Source organism: Micropterus dolomieu, linkage group LG05, assembly GCF_021292245.1.
Source record: "Micropterus dolomieu isolate WLL.071019.BEF.003 ecotype Adirondacks linkage group LG05, ASM2129224v1, whole genome shotgun sequence".
NCBI lineage: Eukaryota > Metazoa > Chordata > Actinopteri > Centrarchiformes > Centrarchidae > Micropterus > Micropterus dolomieu.
Window position 1 is genome coordinate 29,182,229 of NC_060154.1, and position 22,046 is coordinate 29,204,274.

At 39.2% G+C, this 22,046-nt stretch overlaps 2 protein-coding genes across 3 annotated transcripts in view; one reads left to right on the top strand and one right to left on the bottom strand.

Annotated features, from left to right (window-relative positions):
* Positions 1–22,046, top strand: part of tbl1xr1a (tbl1x receptor 1a) — a 402,448-nt gene that overhangs the window by 74,062 nt on the left and 306,340 nt on the right. The gene's annotated exons all lie outside the window — the stretch shown is intronic.
* slc1a7b (solute carrier family 1 member 7b) overlaps positions 1–22,046 on the bottom strand; it is a 39,518-nt gene that overhangs the window by 1,043 nt on the left and 16,429 nt on the right. For both annotated transcript variants that reach the window (XM_046050756.1, XM_046050757.1), the window contains exons 3-8: positions 14,921–15,136; positions 8,157–8,199; positions 7,833–8,064; positions 7,609–7,708; positions 5,433–5,666; positions 4,384–4,578 (exon numbers count right to left, since the gene is read on the bottom strand). In XM_046050756.1, coding sequence (XP_045906712.1) covers positions 4,384–4,578; positions 5,433–5,666; positions 7,609–7,708; positions 7,833–8,064; positions 8,157–8,199; positions 14,921–15,136 — 1,020 coding nt within the window. The remainder of the gene's footprint in view (positions 1–4,383; positions 4,579–5,432; positions 5,667–7,608; positions 7,709–7,832; positions 8,065–8,156; positions 8,200–14,920; positions 15,137–22,046) is intronic.

The window sequence follows — 22,046 nt, forward strand, 5'->3', positions numbered from 1 at the left end:
TCATCTTTTGTAATTTAAATGGTCTATCCATCTATTTAACTTTATCCTTGTACTCTAATTTTCCTTGCTAGACATTTATTAATACCTAGTTGTCTTTAAATGTCAAGCAATTTTGCCAAGTAATCTGCCTGATGCATAGGCAATTACTGTACTTTCCCAGAGATAAAGTCACTATATATACAGCATTTTAAAATAAAAAAACGACTTTAGCTGCCTTTAATGGTAGTGGTTGACCAGACCAGTATCCTAGGAATTATGTCCATATTGGATGATTCGTGTCCCAACATTGACTTTTTTTAACTGCTGAGCTAACAGGTCTCAAAATCAACACGTGCAAAGTCAGGTGATATCAAATAATCCAAAACCTCCAGCACCAGTTATAATAATAGGTGTGCCACTTGGATTTATTAATCAGAATCAGAAGGAGCTTTATTGCCAAGTAGTGTTTTACACATACGAGGAATTTGCTGTGGTGATAAGGTGCTACACGTAGACAAACATACAGTCGACATAAATAAATGTAGAAATATATAAATATGGAATAGAAGAACAACGTTGCAGATATATACATGTGCATTATTCTGGGTAAGAACTATTTAGGGAATTTTATCAGCAAAGCCCTGGGTGCATTTTCCCAACTCTTCAACATCTGGAATCCCAAACAATATCTACAAACAAAGGTCCATCTATGTACGAGTTACGTTATGTCCTTCCTGTTCTACATTGAATGGCAGCGAGAGACCAAAGCTGATATATAAAAGAATGAGGCATTCCACAATGGATGCCTGAGAAGGTTATGTGGCATATTCTGTATCAACAAGATCTCAACCTTGGAATTATACAGAAAAGCAAAAGCAAGAACACGATCCCAGATATAAGGCAGAGGTGACTGCAATAGCTGGGACATGTTCTTTCTTTGGAGACATCCCAAAGGTTGCGATGAGATGGACTCCTCAAAGGCAAAGGAAAACCTGGAAGACTGAAAATTACTTGAAACAGAACTCTGGAGGAGGTGGCCAAGATGAACCTTTTTTGAGGGGACACTCAACACAAGGATAGGGAACAATAGGAGGAGTTCATTGAGGCCCTATGTCGTAAAAGGTGTAAAAGAGGAGAGTAAGTAGAGTAGTAAAGTTTTGTTAACTGTAATCATGATCTGTCTCTAACCTTAACCAAGTGTTTTAGTTGCCTAAACTCAGAAGTTTCTTTAAAAAGTCCAATAATTGTAATGTTTACTTTCTTTTTTTTATATGATACAGCATCACCATATCAGTCTAATGCCGCAATTGCAGTTACAAATGATACAAAGTCACAAAATGCTACGCTTGCTAGAAATACAGGTTTGGGGTTCAGGTGTTTTGTATTTCCTGTTTTATTTTATTGAATCCTTCCTCATGTGTCTTTGTACACTTCACTTCCTGTCTTTGTGTTTGGTCATCCTCTGTTTCCTGCTTTACTTTGTTACTTACCTTTCTTCTCGTTTCTGATAGCTTCACTTTCTGCCTTTCATTTGATTGTTGCCTCCGCCACCTCCTTCTTTGCATATTTATATATATGCTTGTTTTTGTATGTTTAGACTTTGACTTGTCTCTTCTTCGCGTAAGCCTATTTTCCCCCTGTGTTGGATTATTAATAAACCTTCTAAAAACTGAGTCTGTCCAGCTTGGTGTCCGGCTTTCTTGAGTCCCTGTTCCCTGCTTAATCATGACAAATAGTGTTTACAAAGAGGACATCCTTCAGAGTTTTGTCGAGAGCTGGAAGAGGGATGAAATTTGACTGAGACCCTGTCTGATCATCATTAAAAAATGAAAATGACTTGTAATAATAGATTATGATGGAATTTTTACAACCCTGTTGAAATGACGGACAACAAGAAAGTCTAATGCAGTCTTTCATTGAAAGCCATTGTAACGTAATCCTAAGACTACAGGATCGTCCAATATTAACCCTCGTGTCTAGAGTTAGGTCCTGAGCAGACAGCAAATCACTTCAATGCCTCCTATTCCGCTCTTATCCCCAGGGTCATACCCAGCAACACTGAGATGTCATATGTCATCAGAATAATTTTAAGGGGACATTCATACAACACAGTCCACATGTTGGGATCTACATGTTGATGTTCGTCTGATTTCTGGTGCAGATCCAGAACCTGAGACTGGGATGATCACTCTAATCACAGTATGATGGTGAGAGATGGTGAGGAGGAGGTTGGGGTCAGAGGTCCAGCAGTAGCGTGAGTGGGATATGGTAGGTTATCAAGGCCACATGGCTCTTTTCAGAGCGAGATAAGCCGATAGTTTCAATCTACAGTTGCTATATGAAATGTTATAGAAAAACACACAGTGGCTAACATAGGGTAAACATAGGGCAACTGTTAGACAGAACACAAAATTTGTTGGTACAGGTGCATCTAAATATTTAATTCAGAGATTCAATCATCACAACACAATAGTAAATAACTTGTCACTGAATGCACAAGGCATTCTAGAAACCGAATATGCGCCATTAGTATTCATGCCAGCCAAACAATGTGGGAGTCTCACTGGCAATTCACAGAGCTGTGTGTTTTTCCTCGGAGCATTAAAACACTGACAAATTTTCTTTGTGTGCATTAGCAAAAATATCTGATGGAAAGATCAGAGACAAGAGTCAATGGACTAAGTTCAAGAATCATTCTCCGGCATATCAAAATTTCAGAACTAGTCCACAATATTTTTGTAATTCAGGACAGGACAGGGTGAAACACACTGTGGATCATTGTTTGCTTGACACTTAAAGCTGCAGTCAACAATTGAACATACAATGCAAAGCTTTCCGCGTCTCTCTCTGCTGCTTGTATCACTCTGCTGGGCCACTTCCATATCCCACAAGTTCCTACAGCAGCAGAAGGAGCCGATTGGCCAGTGAAACCTCATCCTGCGTAGGGCTCCCTCTCCACGTTGAGAGCCTCGCCTAGACCCCGGCCCCTCACGCTTCACCTCATTTTCTCAAAGACGCTCCTCCAACGTGAATGAGAGCATACGTGAGGAGGTGGATTACACAGTGTGTGCATGAGCAGTGACTGACACTGCGTTACGGACTCCTCCTGTCTCTGATTGGTTGTTTTGAGTCGGTCGCGGTGGATTTTTGTAAATGGCATAAGGAGCAGTGGGAGGAGCCAGAGGAACCACGTTATCATCAAAGATTATCTGTCTCATGTGCTACTGTCATGCTATGCAGTGACAGTTTCAGCAAATATTAAAAAATGTTATTTTTATAAAAGTAAATACTGAACCTTTAAACACAATGTAGCCTGTCTATGATTGGGGCAGACAATTAGTGTACTACAGCGGATGAAAACATCATGGGTCAAGTAATTAAGGAAACAAGAAGAAAGGGTGTTATCCTGGATATTCTTTCTATTCTGACTCTCTCTACTTAATGCCAAACTATATTAACTGTTAACAGTTGATGAAAAAGATGTTGTACAGGCCTGGGATGATGACTTTATACTCCCAGCTGTGGGTTCCACCTGAAGATAATGTGTCTGCCCAAGGTAAGACATTTATCAATGTATTCTTCCTCCCTGCTTCTACTTTTGAGATTATGTTGGATCAGCCATCTTCTGTATCTCCTTGTGAATCACCTGAATCCACTTCTTAGCCTGGTCTCAGGCTATCTTCACTACGTATTTGAAGTTTTTAAGCAACATTATTTTCGCCTGAAATATTCAGTGGGTTCTGCTGCTCATCAATGACCTTCGATATGTTTACTGTGATTTCTTGGATTGCTTAATGAAGGACAGGACCTTGCTATAACTTGCTGACTCTTCTGCACGTGCTTTAAGACTGGGCAAGCTCACCCTTGTTTGTTGTTTGATTTGTTACAATTTTGATTTGATGGCACATTGTCAGAATCACTCTAAACAATTGATGCTCATATAACAGCATGACTAAAACATGAAAGAACCTCAGATCCATCATCAGTATTGACTTCCACACTCTGCTTATGTGTCAAGTTTAACACTAGCATTTTTGGCTGTGGGTTAGAGGTAGAGCAGGTCATCCACTAATCAGAAGGTTGGTGGTTCAGTCCCCAGGTCCTCCAGTCTGCATGATGAAGTGTCCTTGAGCAAGATACTGAACCCCACATTGTGAGTGTGTGTGAATGATTAGTATCTTCCTGATGAGCTATCTTCCTAGATCTTCAACTGTTCATATCAGAAAATCACAGACATTTGAAAAAAGTCTGAGTGGACATTTTAAACACCAGAGACATATATATGGGATAATGTACTTCTGCTATTCAGTGTAAAGGATTTTTTTGTTGTTGTATATCCCACTGATATCTTTAGCATGTTAATGATCTTAGAAGCACAGATGGTGTTTTGCACGGTCCACTAACCTGATGGTAATGATCTGGCCAAAGTCCAGCTCGTAATTATTAACTTGTGCGATGAATATTGCTGCCACAGCCTCGTAGAGAGCGGTGCCGTCCATATTTATGGTGGCGCCCACAGGAAGCACAAAACGGATGATGCGGCGGTCAATGTGGTTGTTCTCTAGGAGGCACTTGAAGGTTATAGGCAATGTGGCAGAGCTGAGGAAGACAGAGAACATGACAGAGAGCTCAGAACATTCAAAGGTCAGGCAGATGCTTTTTGCTGATCTGAGCTGACTGGTCACTGCAGCAGGTGGTTACTCTGGCCATGGTTTGGCTAAAACAAATAAACACTAAATACTGTGATTCCCAGCACCACAAGGTAAATACACACTGCCTACTCCAGTCTGCCACACAAGCATGGATTCTTTTCACATGTAATGTGAAAAAAATGTAACAGACCATGCCAAAGTTTTTTTTGTTGTTTTAACTAATTCACATCAAATCACATAACTTTACATTGCTGAGGAGCATTTTCCAAAGCACGATGTGTGTTTCAGATTTTCAGTTAGTTGTTTTCCTACCCTCCAGGCAGTCGCTGGTTTTATTCATTTCTGTATGGGTTGAAAGTGAAACCAGTCCGAAATTTACCACACTGAACTGTGGTAACTGCTAAATTGAACATGCAAAAACATCGACACTGTCATTTAAATTCACAAGTCCATTTATATAGAGGAGTTCTATCACACACTAACAAAAACATGTGCATGCATACATGCAGACCTAAACAACCAATGGATAAGTGCCAATCGAATCAAACGCATGGAATGCTCATTTACATTCCATCTCTTCCCACACACACCAGATGTTTTCTGATCTCCCAACATCCCTTTGAGGCTTTTCGTGGTAATATTCCAGTAAATGGATAGGAAAGGAAATGTGGTGCAGGGATATTTCAGTTTGATTCACACATGAGAAAATAAACATCACCTACTGATGTTTTCTTTTTACATATCAATTTAAACAACATTTTAATTAATTAAGTTTGTTTTCTTTGCAGTAATTTCCTTTACCTGGAAGAGGTTGCCAGGGCGATGAGCAGTGCTTGTAGGATTCCCCGTATGTAAACGATGGGGCTCTTTTTGGTGATGAAGAAGTACATGGCAGGCAGGATGAACAATCCATGTAACACCAGACCAAACACCACAGTGACGGCATAGAAACCCAACTTTTTCCCCATGGCCGATGGATCACTCATCTCCAGGATCTTTCCGGCCACCAAGAACACGATGCCAAACGGGAAGTACCTGCCAGGACGAGGAGTAGCTCAAAGTCAGCAATCGGGGCTGAGATGTTAGTGAACTTTTAGATTTGTTGACCTATAGACAGGTTTCTAAGCAATGTTACCATGAAACTAGTACTACGAGTGTGGGGCGGCAGTGCAAAAGTGGTATCGCAAACAAGGAAATCTCACCTTCAGCTAAGAGCAATCTGATCGGGGCCATGGCTTATAAAAAGGTGGCTGATTGGTTTACACAGCAACTAAGCAAACAACTGCTTTAACCCCTTGACACCTGAATTTGTTTACAATAAAACAATTTTAAAAATTATTTGTGTTTTCATTTGCTTTCAGGCTGATGTTAAATAAGTAAAGATTGTTAATTTGTCTATTGAACACAGAAAATATATAAATTCAGGTATGATGTAGGTATGATGCAAATTAGTGACAACAGGCATATACGAGAAACTAGGGCTTGAAAAAGGTTCCTAGGTACGTATCGAACATGCACAAACAGGCATTGGGGGAATCCATGTGCTATATCTTGGCTGCAGTCTGAAAGGAAGAGGTGTGATGTAAATTCACGACAATCAGGGTCAAGGGGTTATGGTAAGACAGCTCATGCTTATGGATGTTTAAATAATACTGCAAACATGTCTCAGCCTCTATGATCAATGCTTTTGCGAATTGCGAATTAGAATGAGTTTCTCACTACCTTTAAAGCTAGTAGCCTAGCTTAGCATTATCACTGTAATTATGTGTGTCATGTTAGCTAGACAAAGCTGATAGATGTCTATCAGTTTGGCATTTTTATATACAGTCTGGCTGATGATTTCCACATTAGAGTGACCAGATGTCCCCGTTTTCCTAGGACAGTCCCCGGTTTTGGTGGCCTGTCCTCTGCTGGAGCTGTCCCCGGAAAAGTCCCTGTTTTAAACTGTGTGTTAATCATAGACTGTTTAAGGTGTTAGCGGACCTGGAATCTGATTTTACACGGCCAGAAAGACTGCAGACAGCAGAGCATACAGGTGTGCCAAAAAAAATGCCGTCCATGGGAGACTCGCGCAGCATGTTAAAGCTGTATCACCCAGTCTCTTTACAACTACAGCTGCTTTTATCTGGATCAAACAGACATGACGTACAAACAAACTTCACTTTATGTTCGTGGTGATAGCAAAGGTAAGGTATTCTTTGTGATACTTTAACGTTTCTTTTAACAGAATAATCACAATTGTGGCAAAATAAGTAAATATAGTCAGGCCTGACATTTATGTGATTATAGGCAATAATAGAAGCCTGTTGTACTCGATGGATTATGTGTTTGATAGGCCTATATCCTTGTTTATATTTGGAAACCAGACTGTAGCCTATAATTAACATGACTTACTGCTGAGCTATATATAAAATAAAGACATGATCTCTTTTGTAATTATCCTTATGACTGTACATTATTTAACTTCCTGTGTCTCAACCAAACCAGACCTTTTTACCTGTTGAAATAACTTTAATGGCAAACTCAACCCATAAAATGCAGTATTCCACTTCCCAGAAAGTGATTATTATATATATATATTATTATTATTGACTGAAAGGTAGAATCTGTTTCAAAATGACTTGATTTCATTCTGAAGAAGTATATCTAACAGATTATAAAACCAAAATTGCCCCCCTTTTTTTATTAAATAATAATAACATTATATTTTTTAATCACATACTGACCACCAAACCAAAAATGTCCCCGGTTTTCATTTCAGAAATCTGGTCACCTTATTCCACATACAATAAAAAGGTTTTTTTTATAAGGAAACTGGTAAAAAGTTTCTTTGTAATACTGATAATGTTCATATATAACATCATAACATCGTAGCGATTAATTTTTAAATCTCCTGCTGCATGTGCATACTTTTTTGTATAAGGGAAACCTGTCCATAGCTTCCTAAAGCTAAATAGTATTTTAAAGAAATCCATACCATATGACAATGGCAACAATTCTAAGGACGGCCTCATTCAGGCTCTGACAGAAGTTTACCAAGGCGCTGCCATTTGGCCCCATCCTTCCCAACATGATCCCTGTGAAAATATACAGAACAATCTTAAAAATAAAAGTGAAAGCATTTTCATTTTTAATGATAAATTCTACTTGAAGACAAAAGGTACACATTAGAATTCAAATTAGAGTTATGCAGACTTTTACCCATGGTGGCGGAAAAGATTACAATTCCAAGGACATTCATTCCATCGCTTGTTCCTTCCCGAGTACGTATGAGCACATCAGGAGGTGGAGTCAGGTCAAGAGCGAAGTTCTGGATGTCAGTTCCATTATCATCCTGGATACCATAGATGAGTGCTCGCCGTGTGGTGGACTCTGATTGGGCCTTGCTCACCGTTGGCTTGGTTTTCACAATGTACTCGCTACTTGTTCGATACTGTTTCCAGGGAATAGAAACAAAAGCAGCAGATTTAAGTCCCAAAAAAGCCAATGTGTTTGCAAGCGCTGTGTGATATCAGCAGGTCTTACCTGCTGAAATGTGGCCTGAACCAGATTAGATGGGAACATGTTGCTGCAAGGCAAAGATACACACTTATTAAAACACTCACAAAGAATGGTAAAAATACCATACTGTAAATAAAAATGAATAGTCATAGTTAGGGGGTTCCCACTATAACAGCCCAGTGTTTTGGTGCTACAGAGCAGGAATCTACATGATGAACAGTGCAGCTCTCACACTGTAACCTCTCTCTAGGAGGGGTGGTGGTGGCAGTAGACATAAACGTTCACATTTATACACTGTAAAAATTATCAAGGTGGTTCAACTTAAAAACTTAAGTTCAATTGCTGCCTCAAAAATGTGAGTAAACTTTAAGAAAAGCTTTGTTTCAACTCATGATGTTACATTATACAATTTGTTTAATTAATGATCATTTATTGTTTGAACTTGATACTGTGAGTTAAAACAACTCTCTATATTACATTGTCCATTCAAGGAAACTTGCTTTCTCTTGTCAAACAAACAACCCTATACAATTCTAGAACATTTCTTACATACAATTCTTACTTTCACTTGGAAATACAAGTTCACCTGCTGCCTGGAAAATGCAAGTTAACTCAATTTGAAGATTGCCTTTGTTTCAACTAACAAATTCAAGTTCACAAAATTGACATAACTACAGTGTTAAAGTTGTCTTGTTTTTTTTAGTTAAATTAACTTTTTATATCTTCAACTTCATACTTTGAGTTATTCTAACATCACAGTTTCAAGTTAAAACAACTTAATCACTTTTACACTACTTTCCATTTCAAGTTAAGGGGATTTAAATTCCAAATTTTGTCTGTTTACATGTAAAAAGGGCCTTGCAGACAGACCACAACAACAGCACTGCTGCGCTGTTATCTTCAAGGGCTTGCGATGTGCCACGGCAGTTTGTTACTGCATCTGTATCTGTTAAAAAAATCAAATGTTCTGTATCTGTTCATGGAATGGGTGGGACTAACTGGAAGTGGTATGGGTTAATCAGCAGTTGCTTTATTCATTAGAAAACTATTTTCAGGACAGCAGAATTGAGCGTCAGAGCAATGTTTTTGATCACAATAGTGAAAAAACTGATTTTTTGAAAAGGTTCCTATATATATGGTTTATTACAAAACAAATATTGACATGTTTTAATCTGATGATATTAGTACTGGTAAAAGGTATCTGTACTGGCTACTCGTTTCAACTGAATACTCGCTCAACCCTAATAATTAGTTGAGTATGTGTATATTTCTCTCACACTCAAAAGACGCAGCACTTCTTTTTTCTCTTGCTCCCATCTCTACATACTCGCCTTTTTTCCCCAACTGATAACTTACATACAAAAGTTCAATCAACATGACAAAAGTCTCAAATACTCAACAGAATGAATTAATGCAAGTTTAACTTTCTAAAACTTATGCAGTTGAGTTCAAAATCCAAAAAATCAGAGCTATATGAGTTTTTAAAAAAGAAGTAAGTTGACATAACTAAATGGGTTTGTAATGTTTTACAGTGTACAAAAACCAAAAACAAATGAATGATAATTCTATCGTGGCTCCAGGGTAAACAATTATCCTGCACTATAATTTGATACAGTCCAGTGACATTTACCCTCCTGCCTAAACAAACCAGATCATGAAATAAATTGTACTCTTCCTGGTCCATTTGACTGCAGTTGCTGAAGTGTTGCAATACAGAAATTTCAAGTGCCTACTCGGCAGACTTGACCTCACATCATGTTCCTACTTATTTACTTATTGCAGATATTATAGTCTGCAATTTATGGCTTCTTTTGGGTTCATTTGACTGAAACATATACTATAGCTGACGGGTTTCTGCTGTGAGACAGTATATCTTCAGTGAAATTTGGTTTATTTAACCAAGACCAAAACCTTGTTCTAACCTCATCCAAATACCTGTAGTTGCCCAACCTAAACTTTTAATCCCACATAACTATGGAGCTGCTTTCCAACCAGTCATTTTGAAAACCATCCACTGCACTCTACCCACCAGACACCCTGCTGTTTGGAGCAAGAGGGATGTATAAAGTAGGATAAGCTATATCCGGTCTGACAATAATGGCCTAAACAGACCATTTCTCTCTGCTCGTCACTTTATTGAAAGAAAGTAAGAATATTAGACTAACATTAATCAAGTGGTTGGAAACATGACCCCAAATGAATCCTAATGTTGCTCCTAGTTTGCTTAATGTGTAAACAGGCAGGTTTGCCATACAGTATCACCTATGTAAGGTGACAATTTTTCAATGTAGTCTTGACAACATGTTGGGTTTTCTTAAGTCCAAAAAGTTACATATGAAGTGTTACTAATATATATTTTTTTGTGATCAGCTTTATAATTACACTTCCAAACATGCTTTTTTGAAGCAGCTGAACCACTGTTAAAGTTTATACTGACTGCATTCTTAAGGCCACCTGCTGATCTATTCAGCCTGCCTACACAGCTCAGCACTGTCTGATTAATGTCCTGGACTCACCCTATTATTCAACCAACAGAATGAAATAAAATGCTAGGATTAGACTACAAAAAAAAATACTTGCAGAGACACAATTTATGACAGGTGACCATTAATAGTCCTGTTTACTAGTACTGGGTCTGAGAAACTGAGTAACATCTTCTATTTAAGAAGATTAAATTTTTGTAGTCAACAATGAAGTCATCCCTAAATATGGGAACCAAAAAGCTTAAGACAACCAATGTTTTTAATCCTTCCTCAGGATTTGTGGCAAATCCACACAGTTTGAAAACTAGGATGCTGTGAGGATGACGTCTGCTCTAGAAAGGTGTTATTACTTAGTGAGAAGTTATTTTTTGTGAACATGGGAATGAGGTGTGACAGTAACAGTACTTCAATGGTATGTCTTACCTTCTAATCAAATAAAAATAAAACAGAGAGGCTACACTCTAATTCCATGGTCACTAAGTAGTAATTGTGGTCACAAGTATCACAAAGTATCCTCTACATCCACTGTAGGAGCCAGTCAATAATTAATGTCCTCATAAATTAGATACTCCACTGTTTGGTCAAACTTTTCTAACCAATAATTCCTGATATTATGATTGTGCCATACTGGCGACCTGTCCAGGGTGTACCCCGCCTTTCGCCCGATGTAAACTGGGATTGGCTCCAGCCCCCCGCGTACCCTGAACGCAGGATAAGCGGGTGACGATGGATGGATGGATGGATTGTGCCATCATGTGCAAAGCATACAATTATTTCGAAATGTATTTCTACTGAGCTCTACATAAGTGTAAGAACACAGATTGTTTCTTCTCATATTTAGCAACATGGATCAGTAAGAAAGTAAAACACTGAGCAGGAGTATTAATAATCACTTGGGAAATAATGCTGACAAAACATAGATGGAAATTGGATTAGAATTCAACACAAGATAAGTCACAAATATGGCCAGTTTTGAAATGACTCTATTTCAGTTGCATAGAAATCACTCTCACTGCCAAACAAACTGAGCAGAGGTGCACACCTGCAGTATCTTTCTGGTTTTGCCTAAATTACCTGATAAGTGTTTTAACACTCATTACTCAACTTCATCCAAACCAAAGACATAACCTAAAAGTTACACATGGCATGACAGTGATAAATTGTTGTTTAAAATAAAGTTACACTTTTACATATTTTTTTATTTTCATGGGTGTGGGGATGTCAGACAAGGACAGAAATAATTCATTTTAAATTTAGTGTTTTTCTACACCCACCAAAAATGCTATATTTACAACAAGGGAAGAAAGAGGTGTTGAGGTGTGGTCAATTAATAGGCATAATATGTCTTTAAATTAAATATCTGGTGTACCAACACATAACAAGCCCTTTAAAATAAGAAATAAAAAACTGCAAACATAATACTTATTTGTGATAAGAAAGCAGTATTTGTCATTATTGATCAATGAATTATAGTGATGAATGAGATTTTGTAATCACTGGAGACACAACCATCTATTTATGTCTGAGTTTCGTGCTCTGGTACCTACTGTGCCGGAGTCCAGCGTACTGTGCACGGGCACGGCGTGGAGCGATCACACTGGTCAAATGAACCGAACTTTGGGGCTTAAACATACTCAGGCACGGTACAGCCTTGTGTGAGTACACCCTAACTTTTCTGGTAACCTCTTTCCCACCATCAATAAACTCCTAATTGAGTAAAGGTTTTAAAAAGTATTATGTTATGTTAATAGTTTTTTTTAGCTCAGTTGAGCTGAGTTGGAAATATGGAAATAATACATAAATTTAAGGAGCTTTAAATGAGGTATTTACTGCATCTAATCGTATCAGTTGTTAAACCGTGGCAAAATGAGGAAATAAGGCACATACGTTTGCCAATACAGTGTTCCCTTTTAGACACAAACGCAGTGTGTGTTTGCGTGTGGTTCCTAACGGCGGTGAAGCCCAAGGGCCCATCATAACAGCCTACACTGGGGCCCGTTGTTACTACCGTACGCCGCTGGAAGGCGGTGAACAACAGCAAACATCTCCACTGTGCTTCAGACTCCAGTCTGGAAGCTGAGCAGGAAAACTAACAGAACGTTTTTTGGCTGCTCTGTAATGTGAGCTATTTAAGCTACATTATTTATAAGAAGTAACATTAATTAGCTGCATGTCATTACTAACGTTACTTACTGGTCCAGGGTTGAGAACCTCAGGTACAACTTGGACTAAACCGTTGTAAAACTATGTCCTGTACAAATATTGTACATCCTGATCCTTAAACTGTATTTCAGTTTTCTGGTTGTTAGGAAAAGAAAGGGTGGTGGTGACAATGGAGGAGCTGAGCTTAGTAACAAACTAGTCACCTTTGAAGCGAATGAGGAGACATTTCTTTTATGTACTAATGAAATGTGTCGTAATTATACAAAATTACGGAAAATGTTTATGTAACTTTTTACCAATTAATGTAAAAAACAGTAAATTATGACACAAAAGGCAAACATCAATAACCCAATTTAAAATGTGGAGAGCATCAAAACTAACTAAATGACTTACCAGATCTAATGGTTAAAATTCCTCCCCAGTAGACTTCTTTTGCAAGTTGTTTATTTATAATCTGCTCTAGCTTTTACAACATTTTTGTACACAGATATGGTAATAATTATGGTCCAAAATGATATGAAATTGCATATTTCTTATTGGAAAACAGACAATTTTCCAGGGGGAGGACCCCCTAACCCCCCACCCAAGTTTGTTTGCATACATGTTCAATTGTTGTTTTATATATCCCGATATAAAAAGGGCATACTGCGAGTGCACAGAAAAAAATTCCCCAGACGTCCTACAGGATTTTGGTTCGCAAACACGTCAACTTTCTCATCCTTTTAGAGTTTGCATCCGTGCACAGATATGAAAATTCAGCAACATCTGATTTGTGTTAATTTGTTGGACGTGGGGATACAAATATTTGGGTTGATCAAGCTCAATCATGCAGTGCCCTTAAGCGGAACTCACATGAGGTTTAGTTTACTCGTCACGAGGAGCACTACTCCTAGCCTATGGAACCAGTTGTATAGTGTTCTCAGTGGCTCTGCATGGCAGTGACTACGTCAGAGAAAATAATTCATGATGATTACTTATCTCAGTTTAGGCTTTGACACCATGGATTTCATTATATACTAGGGGCATGGAGTTTGAAAGACCTATTTCAGACCACAGACCTAACAATGCCTTTCCTGAAGTCACTGATTAATGGAACACTTCACATGATAAAGACTTCTAGACTGATTGAAAACCTGTGAGGGACTTTCTTGCACGGTACTAAACTGTTCTGAATCCTAAAGGGCAGGGACAACTGTGTGTCTATAGATAATTAGGGAAAACAACTAATTATGTTACCATAATTATGCAGATAACACATTTTTACATCACCAGGACTGTGGTCCAATACAAGCCCTGAGTAATTGTACTGAACAAATCAATGATTGGATGTGCCAGAATGTTCTCCAATTAGACTTAACTGAGGTACTTTATGGAGCAAAATATAATGATTAAAAGTCCGTACCCAGCTTCAATCAGCAATGTTAAAAACCACAGACCAAGACAGAAATCTTGGTGTAGTCATGGACTCAGGCATGAATTTCAACAGCCACATTAAGATGATTACAAAGTCAGCCTACTATCACCTTAAGAATAAATAAAGCATAAATCCTTGATATATTCAGGTCTCCCTAAAAATTTATCAGACAGCTGCAGCTGATGCAGAACGCTGCTGTTCGAGTCCTCACTGAAACCAAACAAGTGGATCACGTCACTCCAGTTCTGAGGTCTGTACATTGGCTTTTTGTCTGTCAAAGAATAATTTTAAAATGCTGCAGTTTATAAAGCACTGAATGGTTTAGGGCCAAAATACATTTCTGATCTTCTGCTACGTTATGAATCATCCAGACCTCTCAGGTGGTCTGGGATCAAGTCTGCTTTGTGTCCCCAGCGTCAAAATTAAACATGGAGAAGCAGCATTCAGTTTTTATGCACCATGTATCTGGAACAAACTCCCAGAAAACTGCATGCTTGCTGCCTTTTATTAAAGAAGTATATTTTATTTTTGTATTATTCTATTTTAGCTTCTATTTTATTTTCTATTCTCTTAGCTCTTTGACTACTTTTTATAAATGTATTTAAATCTCCTTTTGTTGTGTGTTTCTTTTGTACTTTGTCTCAAATCGTTTGATGTTTTGTGTGAAGCACATTAAATTAACCTTGCTGCTGAAATTTATAGTCAAATGGATGTTATGATGGTCTTACCGGATGAGGTCCAGCAGAGCATCAGCAGAACTCATGATAGGCTTGCCGCTGTCCTCAGAGTCCTCTTTCTGGGCCGCACCGCCTGGGTGGATGATAGAGACCATGATGATCCCCACTATCACGGCCACAAAGGTGGTCCACAGGTAATAAGACACTGTGATCAGACCAAGCCGACTGGAACACTTGGCGTCGAGGGCTGCCAGTCCTGACATCAAACTGGAAGAGGAAACATCCAAGTTAGACTGATGGTTTCTTTGTTTTCATAATACATGTTGAACCATGATTTAGTGAATGTGTTAATGCAATTAAAAAATAAACAAGAGTGCTCCATTGTCCGCCTTGTTTGTCTATTCCCCCTGCTAATGTCTGCCTGCCCACGCATGGAAATTCCCCACCTGAAGCTCATCATAGCACATCTTGCAGCAGTAGTGTCGAATAAACCTCTGTGATTTTTACCTTTAAACATGTCTGCAACTGGGCACACATTAGTCCCTGGCCTTACAATTCAAAATGTATACAACTTATGTTGACGATGTTGGGAGGTGTAAAAACCACGTATGTTTAGAATTCCAGGTGCTTTGTAATGGTTTTACTAGGCTGAAACCTTGGCCAACATTCTTAACCTATAACGGGGTATGTAGTCTTTCGATCAATCTGAAAACCTCAAACATAAAACTTGGACATTTCCATTGAGAAAGCAATCTCACTACCATTCTTTCCAACTGAAGACCAAGTTCAAACATCCATCCTCACATTGCATTTATTCACATTGCTTGAAATGTGTTGGAGAGAAAGTATAATGTTTTCAGACTCAGGCCTGCATGTTACATTTATACATCAATAACTAGTAACCACCAGAGGATCTACCAGTAACCACAGACTTTTAATCACAGCCAAGCTGGCATCACATCAGTGTTAGGGGTGTTTGTCGGGATGGAAGGATCAGTGCTTAATCCCCCACTGCCTTCAGTCAGGGACAGAATGCTGGGCGCACACAGTGATGAATGCAATACATGCTCAAAGCAGCTGTGCCATTATTGTGTTTTTATCCAACACAACAAACATAGTTTAAGAAAAAAAGATAGAGAACCATATCATAAGCTGATCTGAGTGCAGTGTACATAAACGCCTGATGGTTTGTCAATTTATTTTTGACAATTCAGACAGTTTTTAGTCTTGTATGCAATACATTTTACTCGGGGTGATTTGAGCCTGTGGGGATGTTGAGCCACCCCATGTTTCTCGACAACCATGGACAAAATAGGTCATGTGACCACACCAATGTGTGACCAATAGTCATCCATTTTACTCATCCTGTGATGGAGAAAGGCCCATGGAATAAGTGATAAGCACATTTAAGAACCTAAATCATTTTTTTGCTGTTCAAAGTGATTTCTTTTATCTTCAAGGAGTTGTGATTCTTATGTCGGAACAATTACAGACAGGTTTGAGAAAACGTATATGTAGTGCTTTAGGAAGTTACAATAGCTGGATGACACAATTTTATTAAAATGGCAGGGATGGGGTATTTTGAGACCTGGGGGAAGTTGAGCCAGATATGTTGCTGCAATTTTATAAGACACCTAAAGTAAAAACTGACTCAACTCACCCCTGTAGAGGTGAAAACTAGAGCACACAGAACATCAAGAAATTCTTTAGGGAATGTGCAAATTAAATTTCCTCATAGCAACAACTCTGATGAAGAAGGTTTTGCACCAAAACTTACTAACAGTTAATTTGCATTTCAATTACAAACCACATGACCTGTGATCTCCGGTTCCCTCTATTCCCTTTATTGTCAGCTGCATCCCGTAATCTTTAAAGCACTAGGCTTTCATTATTATATTATTATTTTTATGAGTATAACTCAATGTCACTGTTCAGTATATCCACACAAGCCTTAATAGAAAGTCAAGATCAAGTGTCTGCCATTCATATTTGCCACCAGGGGATGAGGATCCAGGGACTGATGTTTGACAAACTCTCATGAAGGTACATGATTTCTGACAAAATTAAGATCTTTTATCAAAGAAATGTCCCCTTAATGGCAAACAAAGGAAAAAATTTACACCCAGCCCTAGATTGAGTGTCATTAATTTTTTTAATGAAACTTTACTGGTTACCTCTAATGCCAAAGTGCTCTAAGCCTCACTGTTTAATGTGCCCTGTGGAGTTATCTTGTAGTTTCTGTTTGCATCTGCAGGTCCTTCAAGCACACACTGTTGAGCTCTCATCATTCATGCACAGTCACACTCACACACTCACACACACACACACACACACACACACACACACACACACACACACACACACACACACACACAAATGGTGAAAGAGCAAGCCCTGGTCAAACCACGAGGAGCAATTTGGGGTTCAGTGTCTTACTCAAGGAGACATGTAGACAAGAAGAACCTGGGATCAAATGTTGAACTCAATGGACGATCTGCTCTTCTGAGCCAAAGCGGCCCAGTTTTAGTGAGTAATTTCCCAGTGATTGTTTCATATTTATCCTTAGCTTCTCTGCGGTTGTAAAGCTGGCATTGATTCCGGAGGAGAGCTGAGTTAAAATGATTGATGTATATAAGAGTATTCTAGCATCTTCAGTTAACACTGTGAGAAATATATTTTTTAGATTGTAAGATTATCAGGACTCACTGTATTTAAAGGTTAAGTGTGTAAGATTTAGCCTCATCTGGCGCTGTCTAGTCTACCGCCCCCTGCCTTCAAAGAGCAGAGGATAGCTACAGTGGCTGACACAGGACAAATATATTAATAAATTATATTTATTACTGGAGATACTGGGTGAATGAAAAAGCGTCCGTAGCTTGATGGATGCGGATCAAACACCGGAACACACACACTGCAGCACATGCTTTATTGTGAGCATGTGAAGAGGGGAAAGTGGGATCAAACACACAACCTTTTAGGTGAGAGTCCTGCGCTTTACTAACTGACCTAACACCATAATATTTAGTTCAAATATTTTGCCTTATATTCTCACCCACCATCTAATGGATAAAAAAATTGCTCCGATGCAAAACTTATTTACTGACTGCATATTATTACTTATTCCTCTTCAAACGTAACTATTCAACATAGTGATGAGCATCTACACTGCGCGCTCTGTAGAGCTGTTTGTCCTTTTTGGGCTACTGTAGAAACATGGCAGTGCAACATGGCGACGTCCATTGAAGGTTATGTAGATATAAATGGCTCATTCTAAGGTAATAAAAACATAACGGTTCATTATGTAAGGTCTTTATACACCAGTGAAAACATGGTTATGGATCTTATATTACATTTCTGTCACTCAATCCTCAGACATATTACACACTGGACCTTTAACTTTGGAAATAAGTTTTTAACAAGTCTGTTTAACAGTCACCTGATGTAATAATCAAAGGGTCATTCTCTCCAAACAGACGTGGGCAGACAGATAGGTGGGACCTTTACACAGACAGATGGTTGACACTACGGGGGCAGAGAAGATAATTTTTTATTTCATACTTTAACATGACTTTGAGCTCAGGACCTGTCTAAGACGTTAAATGCTAGAATTGAATCAATATTTGCATGAGGTCACTATGTCTCTGGCTCATTTAAAAGGGAGAGGACACCATTCTTGCCCTCTTCCCGTACTCTACGTACATTTGACTATGTTATGTTTATTAAAAGTTTTCTATTACATAACTTTAAACTGAGAGGTAAGAAGCCATTTCTATAATTGATTCTATAATTGGTTACATACAGTTTTGCCATATTACAGTACTTCACGCCTCAAAGTGTTAAAATCAATGGCACATCCATAGGCGTCGCTGGACCCTTTTTAAATGTAAAATGGTTTACACCTCTTAGCGTTGTTCTTGGATGTGTAGGGCTCCGCAATCAAGTTAGCAACAATAACGTTACATCTGCAACGTCCGATCAAGTTTGCGATCATAAATACGCAACGTCCGTTACAATTTCTAAATAAAACTACAGGGTTACGTTAAACAGGACGTTGTTACCATTGTGAAACCTTGCAAAAAAACAAATCAAAGGTAAAATCCAGTGTTTACCATGTTGAGGGGAGGATAAGGAGGGACTATCTTTCTGGGCACAGGAAGAGAAATTGGAGTGAGTTTTGGAAACAGCAGTCAGTAAAGTAACCTTAAACTTTTTCTCGTGTCAACGTTTTCTCCTGTCAAAGTCTGATGTCGGCTAATGTTAAGTCACTGTGCAGCTGCACTGAATCTCTCTCCTCTTGGTCTTGCTAACCGCTGCTGGTCTATCTGAGTTGGCTTCTTTACAGACTTTGTGTTTGAAAAATATTAGAGTGAAATACCACTATTTATTACGTTTGATAAATGCTGACAGGCCATGGTGTTTATAATCTGCAGCCCGGAAAAGATAACCGCATCGCACTTGAACATGCGTTCATATGCTTGTTTATGAAATTAAACTTGTGTATTCCAGCAGCAACATGTGAGACTAGTCCTGACGATACACTGATGTGATGGCACTCCACATAGGCATACATCATTTAAAAATAATTATTATCTGTCTCTCAGTGAAGCTTCCACACAGCTTTCTCTTTTTTAAGTTAAAACGTTTCAACCTTCATCAGAATGTAAAGACAGATAAGCGGTATGAAAACCTTCCAGCTGTGTTTTCCTCTGCCGTTGTTGCTGCAGCGGTCTGTGTGACGGTGGGAGCAGAGGGCTCTGTGAGCGGGCGGCCGGCCGGCCTCAGACGCTCCTCACGCGGGTTGGCGCAGGCTTCCCCCGCAGCCACTTGCGGAGCACCTCAACTCCGACAATATTCAAGCACATTTTTGTTCTGCCATCACTTCTCGTAAAACTGTCAATATTCGAAATCTACACAGCTGATTTCTCACCTCAAAACTTCTCAGAAGTGGATTTAGTGATGAAATTCCTTACGAAAACTGTAAAATATAAAACTTTCTGTTGCTGGCCTCTGTCTGGCGCACGCAATGATGATGCAGTGAATAGTAACGATTCTCTCTGACCAATCAGCAGTCTGTCTTGTCTTCACGTTACATTTTAGTATACTAGCTTGGTTTGAGGGCGTGAGGGCGTGCCTGACCCCGCTAACCGCTTGGCAAGCTTTATGAAGTGTTTTCATTGTGATGTCACAAGTACAGGAAGTGAAGTCCTGGACTACAAACGAGCTGTTTTCAAGCGGTTCAGAGCAGAGCTTTCTGTGGGAGATGGGAACTCCCTTTGGGCTGGACTTTGGGCTTTTTCACTTTGCAAACCTGTTACATGCACAAAAAAGATATATAACTCAATAAAGGAGAGGGAAAAAGCCAAAAAGCATAATACCCGTCCTCACCAGAAAAACAGCTGTATATGTTGTTTGTTCAAGCAGCTTATTACGACCCATATTTCCTTTTTATTGTAGTGGCCGTATGACGGTAGCAAAGGAGGAAGTGGGCTGATTGGGTCAAACCTAGGACTGTCACACAGGAGACCAGCATTCGAGTCTCATGTAAAACCAAGTCAATGTTGGGTGATTTAGAGTTTTAAGTTTAATAGTGTTACTGACCTATGTCACGTGACCTACCTAACGGTAATATATGTGGCTTTGGAGGTATTGACAAATTACCTATTTTGTCATTTAGGTATGAGGACATGTTGCCAAATCCAGAAGATGGTGCAGTAGGAGCTGTCACAAATTATTATATAGCGCTGTATTTGATACCATTGAGCATCGGATCGGATATTTCATTGGCATTAAAGGAACCTCTCTAAGCTGGTTTAAGTCCTATTTATCAGATCGATTTCAGCTTGTACATGTTAACGATGGGTCCTCCATGCACGGCAAAGTTAGTCAGGGAGTTCCACAAAGATCTGTGCTCGGACCAATCCTCTTCACTTTATATATGCTTCCTTTAGGCAATATTATCAGGAAACATTCCATAAACATTCATTGTTATGCAGATGATACTCAATTATATCTATCAATCAAGCCAGATGAAACTCATCAGTTAGCTAAACTTCAAATGTGCCTTCAGGATGTTAAAACCTGGATGACCTGTAAAATGTGTGAAACTCAGATAAAACTGAAGCAATTGTTCTAGGGCCCAGGCACCTCTGTGATGCATTATCTAAAGATATAGTTTCCCTTGATGGCATCGCCCTGGCCTCCAGCACCACTGTGAGGAATCTTGGAGTTATCTTTGATCAGGACATGTCCTTTAACTCCCACATTAAGCAAATTTCAAGGACCGCCTTTTTTCACCTACGTAATATTGCAAAAATTAGGAACATCCTGTCTAAAAATGATGCAGAAAAACTAGTCCATGCATTTGTTACTTCTAGGCTGGATTACTGCAATTCCTTATTATCATGCTGCTCGAAAAAGTCCATTAACACTCTCACACAGCTGATCCAGAATGCTGCAGCACGTGTTCTGACAGGAACCAGGAAAAGAGATCATATTTCTCCTGTCTTAGCTTCTCTGCATTGGCTTCCTGTAAAATTCAGAATAGAATTTAAAATCCTTCTTCTCACCTACAAAGCTCTTAATGGTCAGGCACCATCTTATCTTAAAGAGCTCATAGTACCTTACTACCCTACTAGAGCGCTGCGCTCCCAGATTGCAGGGTTACTTGTGGTTCCTAGAGTCTCCAAAAGTAGACTAGGAGCCAGAGCGTTCAGCTATCAAGCTCCTCTCCTGTGGAACCAGGTTCCAGTTTGGGTTCAGGAGGCAGACACCATCTCCACATTTAAGAGTAGGCTTAAGACTTTCCTCTTTGATAAAGCTTATAGTTGGGGCTGGCTCAGGTGAGTCCTGAGCCAGCCCCCATGTTCCTGCTCGACACCCTCTGCTACAATTGTTGGTACTAGTCCTATTGTTATTATCATCATCAAACATTACGATTATTATCATTAACACTACTATAAATATCTGTACCATTTTTCATTCAGTCTATTGCAACATTACATTTACTGTCTGTACCTGTGTGTGTATATTGTGTAGGCTGCCTTCCTCCCCCCTCTCTCTCCTTCCATACCTCTCTCTCTGTCTCTCTGTTCCTCTCTTGCCCTCTCTCTCTCTCTCTCTCACCCCCAACTGGTCGAGGCTGATGGCCGCCCCCCCCGAGCCATGGTTCTGCTCGAGG